Source organism: Sphaeramia orbicularis, chromosome 13 (genome assembly GCF_902148855.1).
Source record: "Sphaeramia orbicularis chromosome 13, fSphaOr1.1, whole genome shotgun sequence".
Taxonomy (NCBI): Eukaryota; Metazoa; Chordata; class Actinopteri; order Kurtiformes; family Apogonidae; genus Sphaeramia; species Sphaeramia orbicularis.
The window spans coordinates 15,150,810-15,172,648 of record NC_043969.1 but is presented as its reverse complement, the minus strand read 5'-3'; the positions used below and the strand labels follow the sequence as shown (position 1 = coordinate 15,172,648).

The 21,839-nt window shown below is 35.7% G+C and overlaps 1 protein-coding gene across 1 annotated transcript in view; it reads right to left on the bottom strand.

The window, feature by feature from the left end:
- The window catches only part of st3gal4 (ST3 beta-galactoside alpha-2,3-sialyltransferase 4), a 42,819-nt gene extending 21,369 nt beyond the window's left edge, over positions 1 to 21,450 (bottom strand). Inside the window, exons 1-8 of the mRNA XM_030152849.1 lie at positions 21,098 to 21,450; positions 13,024 to 13,090; positions 11,242 to 11,313; positions 7,515 to 7,596; positions 7,132 to 7,221; positions 5,160 to 5,257; positions 3,331 to 3,394; positions 457 to 552 (exon numbers count right to left, since the gene is read on the bottom strand). Of these exons, the coding sequence (XP_030008709.1) occupies positions 457 to 552; positions 3,331 to 3,394; positions 5,160 to 5,257; positions 7,132 to 7,221; positions 7,515 to 7,596; positions 11,242 to 11,299 (488 nt within the window). The 5' untranslated portion in view covers positions 11,300 to 11,313; positions 13,024 to 13,090; positions 21,098 to 21,450. The remainder of the gene's footprint in view (positions 1 to 456; positions 553 to 3,330; positions 3,395 to 5,159; positions 5,258 to 7,131; positions 7,222 to 7,514; positions 7,597 to 11,241; positions 11,314 to 13,023; positions 13,091 to 21,097) is intronic.
- Positions 21,451 to 21,839: the final 389 nt, after the last annotated feature.

Sequence of the window (21,839 nt, the reverse complement as noted above, 5' to 3'; positions counted from 1 at the left end):
ATCTTCTAGAACATTGATTCACCAGTAAAACCCATGGAACTGGATCAATGACAGTGGATGGAAATGCTTTGTTTTTACATTCAGTTATTCATATCTTCGCTGAAAAAAGTCACTTTTTCCTCAGTTTTCTCTGTTTCTGATATAATAATCTTCAACTTTATTCTGAGTTTTGATGAACATCTACATGATCAGTGAATGAAATACAGGAAAATACCTGATATACACTTTAAAAATGCAAAGTACAGAGGATATAATAATAATAAATGGTGATAAATCACTTAAATAGAGAGAATTCATTTGGGAACTGACACAAAAGTAGCACTGGGTCTTTATGGGTTGATATAATGAAAGAAGACCTTGATTAAATTCATTAAAGTAATAAAATAATATAGAATTTTAAGCACATTTTTACTGTATTTCATGAAAAAACTATAATTATTCATTTTGTGTACTTACCGAATAACTACGTCATATTTGTTGATGATACTTCCCAAGGAGCTGTTTTTAATGGCAAATCCATTGCCTATGACTACACAGGTTCTGCATTCAAGGCTGTGGAGACATGAATAACACACACATGCATGTTCTTATCACATGAGGTTAAGGTTATCTATCCATTTCTTATCTTGCTGTTCACATTTGACAACACGATAAAGAACAGACCTTCCATTAATATTTAAATTGCATTATCACAGCGTAGATTTCTTGTGAGAGCAGATATGTGCACAGGTGTAACGTGTTTTTGAACATCCTAAAAGTTTATGAGTAAATGAAGTGGTACCAGTGATTGTTGTACCATCAAGTGAGCAATGCCATCAAGAATAGAAATGTAATATTTTATAATTATCATTAAACTGTAGTATGTTCTGTGGTAATTTATAAAAGACAAAAAATGATGATTAGCCTGTGTCCAGATCCAAAACCCTTTAACCCTTTAAAAACAACTAATTATATCAATATATTATAATAAGATCAAATGCAGTTTCTTATCCTTTCAGCAGCATCAGATATGACCCGCATTCTGAAACACTGATTTAGCAGTAAAATTCAAGTAGTTTGACAAAATGGCACTAGTTCTAGATATTTGTTGCACTGATTGCACTTTGTGTATTCATCATATGTTAAACTGTTCTTAATGGTACTGTATTGTGTTTTACGGGTATTCTAATTGTATTTTATTTGTACTGTTTTATTTGTTTTTTGCAATGTAAAGTTGCTACTTTACAGTGTTACATGTACTCCTTGTGTCTCCCCCTACCTCCCCCAGTCTCTCTATATCTCTATCGCTCTCTCTTTTCTCCTCCTTTACTCTCTCTCTTTAACCCCAACTGGTCAAGGCAGTCGGCCATCCTTCAGGAGTCTGGGTCTGCTAAAGGTTTCTGCTGTTAAAGGGAAGTTTTTCCTCACCATTGACACCAGTCACAAGTGTTTGCTCCTGGAGGATTCTGTTGGGTTTCTGTAAATTTGATTTGATTTTGATTTGATAAAGCATTTTGTGACTCTGTCTGTGAAAAGGGGTGGCCATGGCTCAGATGGTAGAGCGGGTCGTCCAATAACCGAAGGGTTGGCGGTTCGAATCCCGCTCTGTCCATGTGCTGTTGTGTTCTTGGGCAAGACACTTCACCCTCCTTGCCTCCAGTGCTGCTACTCACACTGGTGAATGAATGCTTGGTGGTTTGGTGGTCCGTCAGCCTGCCTCAGGGCAGCTGTGGCTACAGATGTAGGATGTAGTTTACCACCACCAGAGGGAGAGTGTGAGAGTGAATGAATAGTGGATCCACTGTGTGTGCTTTGAGTATGCGTTCATAGAAAAGCGCTATATAAATCTAATCCATTATTATTATTGAAAAGTGCTCTATAAATAAACTTCACTTACTTACTTACTTGTTTTTACGTTCACTCTTGTGTTAGTTTTCTGTTACCATCTCTTATGTTAACAGGTCGGTTTTGACCCGTGTCTTAAATCAGCTGTAAAATACACTAAAAACAATTATCTATCATCCAATTTGTTTCTCATCTCTTGGTTTCCTTGCTACGCCTCCTTATCCATGAGAATATTGGTTTTAATATTTTTGGTGTGAGCCTTTGGGCCTTTTTTTTTGTCAGTATACTTATCAATGTGCACTCTGCAAGTCACCAACTCTGTACTGAATCGAACTCATACGTCTGGACATGCCCGTCTTTGTTTTGTTTTTGTGCAGGTATACTGAATAAGAAGGTAAAATGAGAATCTCCAAAAGCTCACATGACTGGGAGAGGAGCTGGCTGTCAGTATGTTGGCTGACAGTGCACTTATGATTTCAGTTTTGGCTCTAGTTATTGCTTCATAATCCTAACCCTGACCCTAACGCCACAAAGGTCATAATTTCAACCACAGCATTTCACAATTCACAATTTAGTGAAAAAAAAAAAAAAGTATATTATTCTGTTGAAATTGAGGTTTATGACAAAATCAAAAAGCCTTGATGCAATAAACAAATTTTATGTGGTTTGTTTATGCATTTAAAAACTAAAATGGGTCGGTGCTGACCCTAACACAAGAGGAAGGTTAATGATATATTGTGCTGAAGATATATCATTAATATATTTTTCTCTGTTTTGATATAATGATGTTTGACTTTACTCTAAGATTTTGTGAAAATGTACATGATCTGTAAATTAAATTAGAGAAAAATACCAGATTTTCACTGATAAATGTAAAAATGCAGAGGATAATATTATAATAAACAGTGATAAATTACTAAGGACGTGTTAAATGAAGGAAACAATTTATTCGGAAGTCACCTCTAAAATGGCTCTAGGTCTTTAAGGTTTAACTTTAACATATTTCAGTCCTTTAGACCACGCCCAATAAAGGATGGAAACGATGTATTAAAGTGAAACAGTGCAGAGTGTTTCTTGTTGCTTCTAGCGTTTGCCTTTCTCTATCGCACCTGTCGCATATCGGAGTGTGCAGAGATTCTTTTCAAATGTTTCCAAAAGAAGAAAAAAAAAGTGTGAGGTTGTGTCTGAATTCACGCCATTATTCACAACTCCTTCCATAAACACTAAGTAAGTCACTCAGTGAGCAATAAACTGGGATTTCAGCATGTGAATTAACTCTAATTTGCAAGATCTGTAAAACGTGACGTGTTGCATTGTGGGGTTGCTGGCCAAAAGACGTAAGCACGAATATTTTGGATCAACTACACAGGGAACAAACATTTTCACTATACATGTGGGCAGCTCTACAACACACCAGCTTCATTATATGGTTGGATATACAGTGAGTAATGGGTGATTTTGGACACAGTGTTCTGCACCATCTGGCTGGGATGTGCTTATACTTACTTTTCAATACTGGCTGGCACCTGATAATTTGCAGTTACAGCAAGAACTTTCAGTAGCAGCAGCTCTGGGCAGTGAAAAAGAATGAAAAACAACAAAAAAAAGTTTTAAGAGGTTTATCAAACCAAATGAAGCACATTAAAAACACCTAAAAGACAGTATTCTGGTTTGAACCATCAAATAGCATGCATAACAGTAGGTGCCTGTTTATAGAGGTTAGTATTTTTTCTTTTTTTCCCCATCAGTTCATTTTTGATTATAGTTTCAAGGCATAAAGTGCAGTCAAAGGAGGTCAAAAGATGGCTCTAAAGTCAGATTTGCAGAGTGCCTTTAACTTGTTTGGGTTGTTGTTGTTGTTGTTTGGGTCTCTGTCAGGGTCACTGTCAGATACTGCCCTATATTAGTACTGGGAAAATTAACACGCTGGTTTTTACAGCCATAGAATCTGTCTGTTTCTAATTTCTGTCCAAGGAGTTTTCAAGAATAATAGAAGTTCATTTGTAGCATTCATTTATTCATTCATTCAACCTTTATTTTAACCCATAAAGACCCAAACAGCCACTAGTGACCAATATCATTTACTGATATAAAAAGTGAAGTAACTGTTGTTCAAGTAATCCTATCAATTCATGTAAATAATTGGTGTAAAATACAGCTCGTCATCTTTTCATGGTCGTCAGATATGACCCATTTGGATGTTCAGAGGCTCCATTGTGAACGCGGAAACACTGTCATCTTCTACAACAATGATTCACCAGTAAAACCCACGGAGTTGGATCACTGACAGTGGATGGAGATGCTTGTTTTTACATTCTTTGCTGAAAAAGTCACTTTTTCCTCACTTTTCTCTGTTTCTGATATAATAATTTTCAACTTTAATCTGAGTTTTGACAAACATCTACACGATCAGTGAATTAAATACAGGAAAATACCTGATATACACTTAAAAATGCAAAAATACAGAGGATAATATAATAACAAATGGTAATAAATCACTTAAGAAAGTTTAAATAGAGAGAATTCATTTGGGAACTGACACAAATGTAGCATTGGGTCTTTATGGGTTAATATAATGAGAGAAGACCTCGATTAAATTCATTAACCTGTTTAACCCTGACCATATTTTCAGGGTAAAAACGCCTAAAAAGACATACCCAAAGTAAATGAAGAATTACTTATAATACTTATAATAATAAGGTTCATATGGATGTTCTTGGTGTCACTGGACATTTAGAGACCTCACAGAATCTATTCCCATTGTCTAAAATATTGTATCTACTACTATGCCTGAGTAAACTGTAACAAACTAAAAGAGAAATTAGAATTTTTTTTCCTCGCCTGTTTTTTTTCGGCTGGATTGACGATGATATGCATAAATTAACTGTTTGTGTCGGAGATTTTTAATAGCATATATTTCCCCCCCCAAAGATTAAAAATCATGTTTGAACATTAAAGTTTGCACTAAAATACACTTTTGATGTACTTTTATTAACATTAGGGTCTAAACTTTGAGCAAAAGTTGAAAAAAACATCCATTGTCCTGATTTATTATATTTTTATAGTAGATGAATATTAATATAATTTTTTCATCCTGCGGGCGGGCTGATAGGGCTAAAGCAATAAAATAATATAGAATTTTAAGCACATTTTTACTGTATTTCATCAGTTCATTTTTAATGGCAGTTTCCAGGCATAAAGTGCAGTCAAAGGACGTCAAAGGATGTGATTAAATTAAAACCATTCGCTACTATTAAAGAAGAGCTAGCATCAGACTGTTAGACATGTGCTGACCAAAACCAAACACAAAAAAATAGAGGATAATGTCAACATACCACTGCCCTTAATGCCATATGGTAATACTAGCTTTGACAGATGCTCTCGCCAGAAGAAATCCTCCAGTTTCAGAAAGAGCTCCTTCTGCCTACTAATGCTGCATGGGAAACATCAGAACAGAAATTATTACAACATATTACTGCGCACAGGGTTTCGCTGCAGAGATGAATTATATTACAGGAGGTTTTGTGGCTTCGAGAGGAGGCAGAATACGAATGACGAAGACAGCGAGGAAGGAGAAAACTTTGACTGTTTCAGGGCTTTTCGAACCACACAATAGACAATACCATCTGCGCTGCCAATGAGTACCATGTTCATAGGAGCACATGGAAAACAGCTTGACTGAGGAGGCCTTAATGTTCCCAAATGTTCTGGTATCTATTAGGCAGGTAAACCAGACTCATTATAAGCAAACCAACCATTTACATGATGTCATTCAATAGCAATTTCCCTTATTAAAGTCCTCTGCTGGCATTTCATCGCTTAGGAAAGGCGAAAGAAAACAATAACATTCACAGAGTCTACGGAGTGAGACGAATGTGGCAGGTTGTAATATGTGAAACGGTTGATTTTTGCATTCGCTGGCTGTAGACTCCACCTCTTTATGGCCTAATGTCACTGACAAGAAGTCCCAGAGACGTTTATTACTTTCTGTGTGCCAACTAGCTCTCTGCAGGAGATCAGGATAAAGCTCAGGAGAGGTCTCTATTTAAAGAAATGTCACTGTGATTGCCTGGAGGGGGTCCCTAAGTCCAAAAGGACCAAACAGTGAAGTGATTTAAGAATGCAAATCACCCTCTGTTACAGGGATAAACTAAAGTGTTACGATTTGACTGTTTTAAAGGTCAGATGTGGCTGTGACAGGTCTACTGAGATGAATTAATAAACAGTGACTGAAGGATGGCACAAAGCACAGCTGGAGATCATAACACTATTTTGTAATGGAACACATAAAAGGACTCACAGTAACATAAGTGCAGAGGTGCAGAGGCAAACAGCTGAGAAGTGGTTCGTGGATGTGGAACAATGACTACTTAACAAGGCAGAACCTGAGGAGGACAAACAAGCTATTGTCTACCTCCAGAAATGCAACTTTATCAAGAGCACTTTATAGCAGTAGTGGCTTTTTTTATCAGCCCTCCCTCTCAACTATTTCATCAAGACTTTCCAGTTGAATTACTAAAGCTTACTGTAATCATGATTTAAATGGAAAGGGTTTTTTTTTTTTTTTTTTTTCTTTAACCCTTTCATGCATAGTGGTCACTACAGCGGACAGTTACTCTACAGCTTTACTCTTGTATATTCATGGGTTTTGTTGTTTTAGTTCCATATCAACCAACACAGTGGACACTTACGCATCATCTCATAAACTGCAATTCATATCATTATTGTAACTTTGCTGTTCTTGATAGGTTCTTGAGTGGAAATAAATTGTTAATATTTATTTTTTGCATATTATCTCCATGAGGTGAGTAATAACTAGTATTAGAATATGTTAAAATGTGAGAAAACATCAGATTAGCTGCATTAAACATGGTTTCATTTCACTGTTTTCATATCACTTTGATATTGGGTTTTAAATACATGTTTCTTTGCTTCAAGAATAAAATTCATGGTGTAGCTGAGTGGACATTTTTGTAACTCCATGAAAAACAGGTTGATTTAAAAAAAAAAAAATTCAATCATATTGTTTTTTTTTCATGCCTAAAGAAGAATAAAAACACTAAGGAAAAAAAATCTTGATTAAGGTTCACATAATTCATGCATGAAAGGGTTAAATAAGTCCTGCTCTTTTTCACTAAAACATACTTTTTTTTTTTTTTGCCTGGTAAAGACCAGGCCAGAAGAGTCCTGGGGAACCTGGCACCTTAAATTCACATAAAAATGTTGGCATCTCATCCTCCCTTAATAAGCCGTCCACTCCCTGCAGTTTGAAGAAAAAAAAAAAAAAACAGACATGCCATTACTCACTTAAAGTTAAGGCTCTCCCACTTCTTCTGGGTTAGCCAGCCACCACACAGCGACTTGCTACTGTTCAGAGACTTGCTGGTGCCTCCATAGCTGCAAGACAGACACACTGACAATCACCACAACTGGCATGAAAATTACTGCGGAATACATAAAAACCAAGTGTGCCAGTAACTGTATCCAGACCAGTCAAAAAAGTGCAATAAGGGGCACATTGAGAAGGTCTAAAGTGACCGACAGCTCAGACTACTTCACTTTTAGTGACTCAGCACAGCTCAGCACAGACCTCATGAGCTGACTTTTCTGCCAGATATGGGCATTTCTGCAGCCGTGTGACCTCACTACCAAAGCAGTGGAAATGGTTATGTTAGCTTGTGTGTAATTACCTCTGAAGTAAGGCGTAGGAACAGTAGTATGTGATGAAGGAGATGAAGAACAGGAGAACCGGGAGAAGCCTAAGCCACCATGCTGCAGACACAGAAGACAGAAACAAGCAAAACGCAACAACGTTAACTAGAAAAGCACTCAAAGAGCTCAGACCTCCACCAAGGCAGATCAGTGTTCTCCCCGATCATCACCAAAATTTAATCATTTGTTCCTTGTACCAGTATCAACATTTCCTGAAAATTTCATCAAAATCCATCCATATCTTTTTGAGTTATCTAAAACAAACTCCCAGAAAGCCTCAGATCAACTGAAACACAGTTTATTTAAATCCAGGTTAAAGACCCCCCCCTGTTCTCAGCTGCATTTGAATAGAGTTCTTATTCAGAAGTTCAGATCTGCACTGTCTCTTTTAAGCCTAAAGTTTTAATCTGTTTATCTGTTTTATCTATCTATCTATCTGTTGTTTTTCATCTTTTCTTTTTTCTTTATCTCTCATACCCATACTTTTTATTGCTTCCCTGCTGTAAAGCTTTTAATGTTTTATGTAAAGCACTTTGAACTGTCTTGTATATGAGATGTGCTATAGAAATAAACCTGCCTTGCAAGGTTATAATAGTTTTGGATTTTTCATTATAGTTTAGTTTTATTTAGTTTTGACTTTTTTTCTCTAATTCAGTTAGTTTTAGTTTTTAGAGCAGGTTGGCTAGTTTTTATTAGTTTTTGTTATTTTCTAAATGCTTAGTTTTAGTTTAGTTTTAGTTGTTTTTTTTTTAAAATATATTTTCTCTTCTTCTCAGTTGTATTCAAATAAATCCCAGACAGGACTCTGCTGCTTTCTCCCAACTTTAGTCTCCATGTTTCCAGGTAGAGTGGGAACCAGAAGACGACTGGAAACCACAAGTGACGAGAAGTGTCGGACCGTTAAATATCATATGGTGCCGCTAGCTAAAATTGCTTGAGGAAAATAAATCAATTTCGTATCAATCCAACGTTGACAAAGACGAAAACGAAGGGAATTTTTTATCCATAATTTTTATCCGTTTTAGTTAGTTTTGTAAGCACACAATACAGTTTCAGTTAGTTATCGTTTTTTCTTTTAATTATAGTTTTTATTTGTTTCAGTTAACGAAAATGTTTTTAAAAGTCTAGTTTTCATCATTTGGTTAGTTTTCGTTAACGATAATAACCTTGCTGCCTTGCCTTATCTTGCTAACAAACAGACAGACAAACCCCAATGAAAACATAACCTCCTTGGCAGAGGTAATAAGAAACATGTATTACCTTTTGCATATGACACAACATGGTCTCAAAGTGTCAACATCCAATTTCAGTTTCATTCAAAATGCACAAACAATCTCAATAACAGACACTCTGAAAAGAAGTGTGATGTCAGTTAACTAAACAGTTTTGAAGAAATACACAAAACGTGACTTTTTCAGTTTGAAACAGGTGTAGTATCAGTACTGAAACATGGAAATGAAATGAATATGAATACAGGCAAATGTACAGGTTTACAGGAAACACTGCCACGTACCCTGGTCACAGTTACATTATGGTCTATCTAAGAACTGAGTACTATGGACAAAAAAATGTAATCCTGATTTTTTCAATGTTATGGGCACATAAACTGAACACAAAGCTTAGCTCAAATACATTCATTCTTTACTAAAACTATGCGCTGTATATGACTGGAGAAACACATTCACAATTAATATTTTATAAGAAGTAAACAGGTTGCAAGAAAAATAAAGAGTTCAGAGGAATTTATTTACTTGAGTTACTTCGGTCTTACTTACTTTTATAACACTTATCGGGATTGTGTGTTGATGCTGATTCTTCGCTATTGGTAATTTTGTAAATGGCTGTTTTTAAAAGTGCTACATAAAGATTATTATTATTATCATTAGTAGTAGTAGTAGTAGTAGTGGTAATATTACATGAATTTTGCAATTTTGGTATTTTTTGCCATTTTCAGAAAACAAAATCAAGATTAAACACATTAATTTATCATTTTATCTTATCCTTCAGTAGCAGACATTTACAGGTATAAGACACTTTTCAAAACAAGATAGACTTACAGCAGCTCACAGTTCACATAATTAGAAGAAAAAAAAAACTACGTGCTATGGTATTATTATGCTGAAATTATAATTCTATATGTTGAAATAATTAATTCTATAGTTCTGTGGTCAGGAAATGAATTATATCTTTATGAAATTATTTGCTTGTTCTGCTGCGGAGGATGGAAACAGTGAAGAGTCATCTAGAGACAGAAGAATATTTATGCTAAAGCCTACAGTGAACCATTGCTGGGTCAAAATTGTGCATAACTGATATAAAACAGATCGCCGAGCTCTGACTTTGAGCATTTTACAAGTATCTGACGGAAACAGAATCCTCTTGTGTGGCCAGAAGCATAACACTGAATAAGACTAGCTTTGCAAAAGTTGTTCATCTACCAGGTAGCACTTGAAATGGCTCAGTATAAATTATGATGGCCATAATGTTAACTGTTTCTATACTGCTTTTTATTTTTTTATGTTTTTATACTTCTATACTGCTTATGGGTCCGATCAATCAGTAGCACGTACATACATTTTGTGTTCAACAGTCTCTGTCAGGTAAGCAGAGTAACTTATATGCATGTATTACACATATTTGAGCAGGTTTTTATAAGCACTTTAACATTATGTATAACTAAATTTGGGGAAATACAATTTTTAGGTGAAAAATGTCAAATTACTGTTCGGTAACACGTGGACTTGAAACGGATAGCAATTTTTTTAAGCTTTACGCAAACATTCAAAACATGCGGTTCTTGACAGAAATTGATTTCAAGTAGGACAAAACCTTTTAGATATTATGTTCAACTATGCTGAAAATAAATTTTGGAGTAAAATATTGAAAAGTCTCTGTTTTATTGATATGAGAATGTGGTAACACATGGACAGGCTGCCATAGTAACACGTGGAAGACTCTTTACCATTGTATGCATCACACAAAATGTATCAAAAGATCATTATTTACTGAAAGTTTCACTAAAATACCTGAATTATAAATAACTTGAAAATTAAAAATTGGTATTTTTGTGGTAACACGTGGACAGGACCTTCTAAGCAACTCACAATGTTCAAACTCATAAATATCAATAATATTTACAAAATAATGAAAATCTAATACTTGAAACTTAATCATCTATATAATCAACAGACTGAATACATTTTCTAATTTTTTAGATATAATTTTTAGTGTCAAATTTGAGCTATGGCTGTGGTATAAAAAGCACAAACGATAAAATTGGTTGTAATTTTTTTTCTACAAGTGGTATTTTAAAATGGATAACAGTTCCATAAAATCAAGATTTTTAGCTAAAAATATGAGGCCACTTGATAAATGATGTCTGCAAATTTACTTTTTCATGTTGATGTTCACTGCTTGATTGGACCCTATCTATCTATCTATCTATCTATCTATCTATCTATCTATCTATCTATCTATCTATCTATCTATCTATCTATCTATCTATCAAAAAAGTCATAATGGTTCTTAATTCTTTGTTCATTACATACAAGAATGGTGATTTGCTTCATAACAAAGACAAAAAAGTCAGTTGTAAATAATCTCCTGTATACTCACAATAAATCGCATTGACAACATTAACAACAGCTAATGAAGAAAATCGTCTATGTGCAGATTTCGTCAGCTACCACTAACAAAAAATCTTACTTTTAGTTGCCTTCTGGGACATCTTCACATGCTCCTTGGTTCTGTCATGTCCACACATCACATGATGTTATCCTAGTGATGGGTAGAGAAAAGACAAATGACACTGTTTTAACACTTTTTTTATAGTGTCCCTCAGTTCTGAGAAGATAAGATAAAAGGGAAACAAAATAATAGTCATTTCAGGTTTTGAGTCATAGTGGGTAACACTCTTTCACAAACACAACCCAGACCTTAAGGTTTGAGGAAATAGGAGTGGTCGAGAAAAAACGAAAAAAAGGCATGCACACGATCATGTAAAGAGGTCAAAGAGTAACATAAAAGAGGGGGAGAAAGCAGAGGGAAACAAAAAGAAAAAGAGAGAGTATTAGGGAGATGAAGGCTGATAAGTTTAAGAGGATCATACGGGAATGACACACTCGGGCCTCGATGTGAAGGACGTTTGCAATCCTGCACCATCACATCACCTTCAGCACTGTGTTCTGGGTTCTGCTGTGTTTTAAAAGCGCTTGGGCTCAGATTACGGCTTAAATCAGATTAAAAAGCCTTTAAATCTATACACAGCTAACAATTCAATGCACAGTGCACTTATCCACAATTTTTATTTTTTTTTTTTTAGCAGTGCCCTGAGCCGTTGAAACCCAAATTGTTACACTGAATATTGATGACACTGTGAGAAGCAACACATCACTAGAAATCAAGAGGGAACTGAGGTGTGCACAGCTGAAGGTCTATTTTAAGTTGTGCATGTGTGCTCATGTACTTGCTACATTGCAACAACAGTAATGTAATACTGCTGTAAATCTACGAGTATACCATGCTGCCAAAATATGGAGACAGCGAAAGATTGGAAACCACATGATCGATTCACACAACCACAGGGACCTTCTGTGGATTTGACTGCAGAATATGTGGACACTCAAGCCTTTCTAAGTAAAAAAAAAAAAAATTGTGGCATTTCATAAAAGAGAGGATATGATATGAATGTGATGCCTCCTGGACCAGGGGAAGGTCTCTTTTGTCTTATAATAGATTGGGTGTGTTTTCCTCCTGAACGGATATGAAGCAGTGCTGTTTATTTCCTGAGTTATTGTTTTAGAAATTATGAAATCACTAAAGAATCTGGATGGAAGATAATTTAAAAGGTACCTTCCTCTTTTTTTTTTTAAGCAAACATCTTTTTTAAATTTTGTTTTGTATTAATAGCTTTGACTAAAATTATAAACAACTGGACTATATTCCGGTAACTTTGATTACGTTTACTTTACAGGTAGTCAACACAAATGTCCACTCACTCTGCAAATACAAACAACTCAACATAAAGGAAACTAAAACACCTCTCATTTATGTCATTATACAAAAAAATGATAACACAGTAATGATTATTATATTCAATTTTTTCATTTATATCCCCCTAAAATCACCATAAATCTTACTTGTTGGACTTTTAAGTAAAGTAATAAAACAATCACTGTTACTAGTTCAAAATCTTTCATTGTATTCTGCTTTTCTTTGCTACAGTATATATCATCGTACATTAAAATTGTTTGGTTTTGGAGGAATGGGCAGATTAAATACAAATACTGAGAGGTCGAGTAGATCTTGTTGGCTATTTTTTTTCTCCTATTGCCAGAACAGAATCAAAGCATGTTGAGATCATGTAAATAATGGATGGATATGGGTTATTATTATTGTTATTATTATTATCTCATTATGGTAATTGCAGTCTAAATGTCCACTAAACAGCCACAGAGTACACGTCAAAAACCAGACTGAAAATCTTACCTTTTCCTTCTTTCATTTTCAGTGAATTTGTCCTTGCGGTTCAGATGTAATTAGTCAGTGCTCCTCCCTGTAGTAACAGGAAAAAAATGCAGCTTTGAAAGGAAAGTGACTCCAAAAGTGGAAACTTTAAACATGCAAGACCGACATAATTTCATAATGGAAACGTAATATGTAATTAGAGCTCCGAGACGGATGCAGCGGAGCTATCAGTACATGTAGTCCTGATAGGGGATAGTTTCCGTCTTTTTTTATAGCATACAGCCCTCTAATCAACATCCTGTACAAGATCCGAGATGTCACATCCATCCTGATCATAACTGAGGGACCTTCAACAGCTGGATACACTGATGGTCCCAAACAGGAGGCAAAGAACCTCCTCACAGACACCGCAGGCTAAAAGAAAAGAGCATCACAATGGTTGATTGTGTTGCGGCACTGAGGGAGGAGGAGGGGAGGGCTGGGGGGGGGACTGGCTAGGAGAGCAGAGGAGGTCAAGTGTTGGGTAGTGTGATTCCGTGAGGGACGCTGGCAGCAGCCGTTAAGATGTGAGGGACCAACAGAGCAGCGGCAGAGTGAGATTTAGCCCTGTCAAAAAGAAATGCCCTTCACCGCAGATGTTCTTAAAGCTTTAAATGCTGTGAGTCTAACCTCAGATCCCGAAAGAAATGCAGACAGACCACTTAAAGAGCTTAGTCACACACTGTAGTGATTAGAGATGAGTCAGACAGCTACCACTGTGGAAGTAATTCCGGCAAAAGCACTCCATGGGAAAATATTGTCAGTAAATTAGTTAGTTAAAGCCACTTCCTCTTAAATTCCAGAGGACTAAGAAAGCTTCTAATGTCATACAGAGCATCATCAGAAACCAATACTTATCTTCATTCATAAAATTAAAGCTTTAATAACAACAATAACAAATGTTTCTTATCCCTTTATCAGGCAAGTGTCTGTTTTTGGTCATTTCCAAATACATTACAAGACAGTGACAGCAACAGTTCCAGTGAGGACAGTGAGTCATCAATCTCAGGTCTAATGTGGTCTACAGGGTCTGTAAGGTCCACCTCTGCATGAAGAGTGAGTGTACCTGCTTTGTTAGGTACCATGAAGTAATGGTACTGATGTAAGGAATGATGTTCAAAGGGACAAATGTGGATGTGGACAGGGGTGTGGATCAGCACTTATGTTGGTCTAATGTTCGAAAAGTCACGTTCTAATGTTGTAAAATACATGTTCCTTTTACTTTACATATATTTTTCTTGTATTTTTTAGATTTACTTCTTGTTTTTTTGTTTCGTTTTGGGTTTTTTTTGCCACTTATGGGTAAGGAACCAAATATGGTAACTTCATTGACCTTTATTTTCTACATAACAATAATACATTTTGAAAAATTTCACAAAAGTAACCAGTGGTGCCAGGAAAAACAAACCCCGCCCCTCGCACATATTTTGCCCATTATAAGTAAATGTTTATAAGTAAATGGGAAGACTTTAAAAATTCATAAAAAATTTGAACTTTGACCTACTGTTCCTAAAATGTAATGAGATCCACTCTGGGTCACTGGCAATCTATAACGTCAATTTGGTATGAATTCTGTTAATAGTTTTGCTGCTACAGACATGTGAACATTTGCCTATTATAAGTAAATGGGGAAAAAATTTTGTTAAATTCATTAAAAAAAAAAAATTAACTTTGACCTACTTTTCCCAAAATGTAATGAGATCTATTCTGGGTCACTGGCGATCTATAAACCAAATTTAGTGTAAATTTAATGAACAGTTTTGCTGCTAGAGTGTTAACAAACAAACAAACCAAACCAAAAACAAGAAAAGCACTCGGAGAGCAGAGACCTCTGCCAGGACAGATCTGCCTCCCGTGTGTGTTTGTTTGTTTGTTTGTTTGTTTGTTTGTTAGCAAGATAACTCAAAAAGTTATGGACGGATTTTCATGAAATTTTCAGGAAATATTGATACTGGCACAAGGAAGAAATGATTAAATTTTGGTGGTGATCGGGCCACCCCCCAACTAATGCGGGAACAGGGAAGCAATAATATGATTGTTACATCAGCTCACCATGAGATCTTATGCCAGAGTTCACAGGATACTATTAGGGGTACTAATCCCCCGATCACCACCAAAATTTAATCATTTCTTCCTTCTGCCAGTATCAACATTTCCTGAAAATTTCATGAAAATCTGTCCATAACTTTTTGAGTTATCTTGCTAACAAACAAACACACATGCACGCATGCACACAAAGCAAAGCGATCACAACACCTCCAGGCACAGGTAATAATACCCCTTGCCTCCCATTCAGGGGGCGGGGTATTAAAGTCTTATTAAGTCCTCCAATAACACACTATGAGTATTTCTGAGTGCTCTATAAAGGGCTAATGTGTAACATTATCTAACACCTTAGCAATCAAAAGGAGGGCTTTGTATTTTCTAAGAATAGCTGTGAGGAAAGATCTACACAAATAATGTAACTTTCATTCCTATTAAATCATACAGATTCATTGATGTTTGAGGTTTCAGCGTTGCATATAGACTACAGTTCCGGTAGCATACTTTACACATTACAAGTCCCTCAGATTTATTGTAAGATTTAATGGTCTGGCTGTAAAGTTGTAGACTATAATATCTTGCAGTGCACTCAGCGCACACATAAATGACAAAAAAAAAAAAAAAAAAAAAAAAATGACCTTCTTCTCTAAAGCTCTTTCACCTACCATCTGATTTCTCTCAACCACGGCTACACTCTAAAGACAATCACATGTGCCGTCTGCTCACAATGGAAAATCACCTCTCAAACACATAATCCAAGAATTTAATCCAGTCAGGGAAGCTAAATCTGGTGCCCATTTGTGACATTTTGAATGCTTTTATATGAGAAAAAAAAAAAAAAAAAAAAAAAACAGAAACAAAGTGCAGGACATAATCAAACCATTTTATATAAAAAAAAAACACGTTGGCATGGCACACAGCATCTTTAAATGAGGAACCAGAGTAGAAAGTAAAACTGAGGTGTATACCTACAGAGAAGGTCATTTTACCACTATGTTTTTTTCATTTTCAGTAGTTTCTCATTAAATTTCTTTAATGGGTTCATCATAAATTTATATCTCTCAGAATTGATTTGTTAATGGACCAAAGTGCTCTATGCTTTTCTCCTATTAACCCATAAAGACCCAAACATCCAAAGTCTTCTACTGATCTAAACTGTTTAATATGTGTTGATCCACTAATCCTATCAATACATGTAAATAATTGATGTAAAATACAGTTATTCATCTTTTCATGGTCATCAGATATGACCCATTTAGACGTTCAGAGGCTCCGTAGTGAACGTGGAAACACCATCATCTTCTACAACATTGATTCACCAGTAAAACCCATGGAGTTGGATTAGCGACAGTGGATGGAAACACTTGTTTTATATTCAGTTAATGATATATTTTGATGAAAAAGTCACTTTTTTCTCAAGTTTCCTGTTTATGATATAATAACCCTCAACTTTAATCTGAGCTTTAATGAACATCTTTAACCTACTGAGACCCAGGAAAGTGAAAGTTTTAGCTTTTTTACATTAAATAATTGTCTTGATTGGAAACTGCATAATGCAATTGTTTTTTCAGATACATTTTTAGAATTATTAATCTATTTATTTATTTTTTAATGGAATGTCCTTTGCAATGGACAGCATTTTTTTTTTTTTTTTTTGTACTTTTGTCCCCTACAGAGGACAGAAATGAATTGCTGGGTCTCAGGAGGATGTGATTAGTGAATTAAATATAACAAAATACATGTTTTACACTGAAAAAATGCTAAACACAGAGGATAATATTACAATAAATGGTGATAAATCACTTTAGAAAGGGTACATTTAGAGCAGGGGTGTCAAACTCATTTTGGTTCAGGGGCCATATTTAGCCCAATTTGATCTCGAGCGGGCCAGACCAGTAAAATAATGACTTAACAACTTATAAATAATGACAAATCCAAGTTTTTCTTTTTGTTTTAGTACAAAAAAAACCCCAACAAATTATGAAAATATTTACATTTTACAAAAAAGATGTGAATAACCTGAAAAAACAAATTTCATTTTTCATTCAATTTTGGAGTTTGGAACTAAAATTTGAACAATTTCTACAATATTATATCTGTTATTAGCACAACTACAGATCACAGTGGATCCATAAATGCACGAAACATTTAGTAATAGGCAGAATATTGTTCAAATTGCACATTTCAGGTTGTTCATCTTTGTTTTTATTTATTTGCATTTTATTGTGAAAGAATAATTTTGTAAATGTAAATATTTTCACAGTGTAATGTTATTTTTTTCACTTAAATTTTTTCCACATAATTTTTTACAAAGAAAATTTGTAGTTGTCATTATTTATGGGTTTATTGTGTTGTTATTTTTACTGTAGATCACATTGGTCTGTATGTGGAACCTGAACCAAAAGGATTTGGACAACCTAGACCAGGGGTGCCCAACTCCGGTCCTCGAGGGCTACTATCCTGCATGTTTTAGATGTATCCCTCTTCCAACCCACCTGATTCAAATGATAGGCCTATCATCAGGCTCTGCAGAAGCCTGATAATGACCGTCAGGTGTGCTGGGAGAGGGATACATCTGAAACATGCAGGATAGTAGCCCTCGAGGACCAGGGTTGGGCACCCCTGACCTAGACTGTTCAGGTTCATTTTTGCACTTTCATCCCAAGGGCCGGAATGGAACCTTTGGCGGGCCTGATTTGGCCCCCGGGCCACATGTTTGACACCTGTGATTTAGAGGAATAAAAATATATGGGAACTGCCACAAAAGTAGCACTGGGTCTTTATGGGTTAAATCAATATAAACTGACAATTTCAGACATTCATGCATGCATTGACACATTTAGAACACAAAATGATGATGGCACATAGTCATCAGTTAAAGCCTTGGCTGAATTTTACTACATCATATCTGTTGCAAATGATCCCATAATTGTTACAAATTGATGCTGCGTTTTTTTGCTGTCCAGCCCTTGTTGTAATCTTTACTATCAAACTGATTTGCAAATGAACTCCTTTGTGTGCAGCTCTGCGACAGTAAATCTAACAGTGTAGCATTTCCCCTGTGCTTGAGAGCCTGCAGACTCGCAGACATGCATGCTGTATCGTGACTCAGTATATTCGTCTCACTACTCACTACTCTGGAGGGGAGTCTGGTCTTAATTAGTTGCATGGAGGAAGTTTTGCTCAGTTGTACATTGGCAGCAGCTGATCATTTCCAGTTGGTCATCACAGAGTCTTCCCACACTAACATACTGAACCACGATTTCCTTGGGCTTTTGTAGTTCTACCGTCTGCACAACATGATACGCACACATTTGCATGAAAAGAAAGAAGAAAGCACTGTCAAATTCCAAAGCTAAGGTGCAGTAAGATCTGACAGCTTGACATTTCACCGCATTTGTGGAAAAGAAAAAAAAAAAGAAGCAACAAACGTGACTGTAAATTCTCTTCAAAAATGCAACGAATTCATTGTCTTCTTGTTTGTGAAGGACATTTTAAAGATTTCTAACAGCAAATTCAAAGCCTTGCTTGTGGACAAAGACAGAAATGTATTATTTCTGTCACTCTGTGTCATTTGTCATGTTGGTATCCTGTGAATTTTGACCATATTCAACTAAATTTTATAAAACTGTTTAAAAGCTCAAAGGTAATAATGTTGGGTACTTTTATAAGGAGGATACAAGATAAGAACCAGACTATATTTGATGCACCATGTTTATTGTCCATCTTTATCTCTTTCGCTTCACATAAGATGTTTTTATCTTTATTCGTGACAGCAAGAATGTGGATTGCTGAGGCATTCTCAGAGGGCAGGTGTTCCAGTCTCTACTACCAAAGCATGTTTCTTAAACCCAGATTGATTTCAACTGACTCACTGAAGGACGAGCACACAGCACACTCACTTAGAAAGGGCAACGGTCTGACAATTTGCCTCAAGTTGCCCTATCTCAGTGTTTTTCAACCTTGGGGTCGGGACCCTATGTGGGATCGCCTGGAATTCAAATGAGGTCACCTGAAATTTCTAGTAACTGATAAAAAAAACAACAACTTACTAATAAAAATATATGGTGAGTTGAGAGAGACAATCACATACATTAAAGACATGACAAACTGTGAAGCTGAAACTGAAGCCCTGTGGTACTGTTTATCTTTCAAATCTTCATTGTGGTCGGTTTCAGATGCTGCAGCTCTTTCATAATTCATAGTTTGAGTTATTGTTTGTTCAGTATTAATTGTCAGCCTTGTAAATCTAAGATGGACTGACTGTACATATCCTGACCAAGGAAAATCAAATTCTCACTTTGTGCAGTAATCTACACCTGGCTTTTCTGCTTCCGTACATAACAATACACATTATATAGACTAAATGTCATCTAAAGTTAACGTTTATTTGCAACATAGTATAGCAAACTATTACATGATCAAAAACAAATTGAATTTAGGGAAAAAAAAAAAAAAAAGTCTCTGTTTTGAATGTCTGGGGTCACCAGAAATTTGTGATGTTAAAATGGGATTATGAGCCAAAAAAGGTTGGGAACCACTGCCTTATCTATTGAGCATGGAGATCCATATTTGTGGTAAACATGTCAAAAATAAATATTTGTAACTGTAAAATTCAATAGTGGTAGAAATACTGAATGTGTCAAATAGGTTATTTTATGATGACTATTTAATGGTGTGGCACTTTATTCTGGAGTGGTAGTCTGTGTGGCATCTATCTATCTATCTATCTATCTATCTATCTATCTATCTATCTATCTATCTATCTATCTATCTAAGTATTGCTAAACTACACAAAAAGCAAGAACTGAAAAAATTTAACTCCCACTAATAAAATTTGCCTTGATTTCTTTCTCAAAAAAGATTTTTTTTTTCTTTACTAACATCTTAACATATGCCATGATCAAAAACAAATTGAATTTTGGGGAAAAAAAAGTCTCTGTTTTGAATCTCTGGGGTCACCAGAAATTTGTGATGTTAAAATGGGGTTACGAGCCTAAAAAGGTTGGGAACCACTGCCTTATCTATTGAGCATGGAGATCCATATTTGTGGTAAACAAGTCAAAAATAAATATTTGTTTACTGTAACTGTAAAATTCAATAGTGGTAGAAGTACTGTGTTAAACAGGTTATTTCATGATGACTATTTAATGGTGTGGCACTTTATTCTGGAGTGGTAGTCTGTGTTGCAATTATTTATTATTTATTTATTTATTTATTTATTTCTAAACTACATAAAAAGCAAGAACTGATCATTTTTTGACTTACAATAATAAAATCTACCTTGATTTCTTTCTCAAAATAGATGTTTTTTTTTTTTGTTTTTTTTTTACTTTTTGTCCTTTACTAATATCTTTAACAGATGCCATGATCAAAAACAAATTGAATTTTGGGGGGGGGGGGGGGGGGGGGAGTCTCTGTTTTGAATGTCTGGGGTCACCAGAAATTTGTGATGTTAAAATTGGGTTACGAGCCTAAAAAGGTTGGGAACCACTGTCTTATCTATTGAGCATGGAGATCCATATTTGTGGTAAACAAGTCAAAAATAAATACTTGTTTACTGTAACTGTAAAATTCAATAGTGGTAGAAATACTGTGTTAAACAGGTTATTTCATGACGACTATTTAATGGTGTGGCACTTTATTCTGGAGTGGTAGTCTGTGTGGCAATTTTTTATTTATTTATGTATTTATTTAAGTATTGCTAAACTACACAAAAAGCAAGAACTGAAAAAATTGAACTCCCAATAATAAAATTTGCCTTGATTTCTTTCTCAAAATGTTTTTTTTTTCTTTACTAACATCTTTAACATATGCCAATTCTCTCCCACCACACTCTTGACTATTAAAACTCTTCACACTAAAAGTAAAAGCACCATCTGAATTAAATCTTAGCTCAAAAGAACACGGACTCATGATCACAGTTTTAGTTCTCTTCCTTCCCTGGACACATGTACGCGCACATATGGACAGCTTTTGGCACGGGTAAAAGGGCTTTAACAGTTTGACTTACCACCAGTATCCTGTCCGACAAATGAGGTTTAATCCTTGGATCGGGTCTGATGGACTGTACAGTGATGTTGCAACCAAGTTCACGTTGGTTTTGGTAATATTCACTACGTGAGAAAAACGAGGAACAGCGTCTGCCTGAGGCGCATTCACACGCGTCAAAGCAGTGATGTGATGTGAACATGGAGACGCATCCCTCTGAAGAAAAGAGCGTGAAGAAAAAACACATAAGCGACAGGAGGGCTGTGTACTGTCGGTCTGATGACATGAATCCTCGGGCAGATATAGCGGTTAACTTGGACGCTTTCTCTCTGATACAGCGCGTTCTCTTTTTCCACTCCAACACAGTTACGCATGCGCATGTGGTGTGTGCGCGCATTGGCCGCTGGAGAAAGGAGCCAAATACCATGGCTGCAGAAGTGAACAAGCTGAAACTTGATGTCTGTGGTGTTGAAGTAGAAAGAACTGCTTCCATGTGATTTACAGGTAATTGTAATCAGATGATTTATTCTCTCTCAATCCGCCTCAAACTGGACTTTTATCCCCTAGGAAACAACATCTGGAGAGTTCCGGGTGTGATTTTTATAGTATAAAGCTTTAACAGAGAAGATAGAGGTCTGTTTAGAACAGGGGTGTTAAACTCATTTTAGTTCAGGGGCCACATTCAGCCCAATTTGATCTCCAGTGGGCCGGACCAGTAAAATAATGACTTAATAACCTATAAATAATGACAAATTAAAATTTTT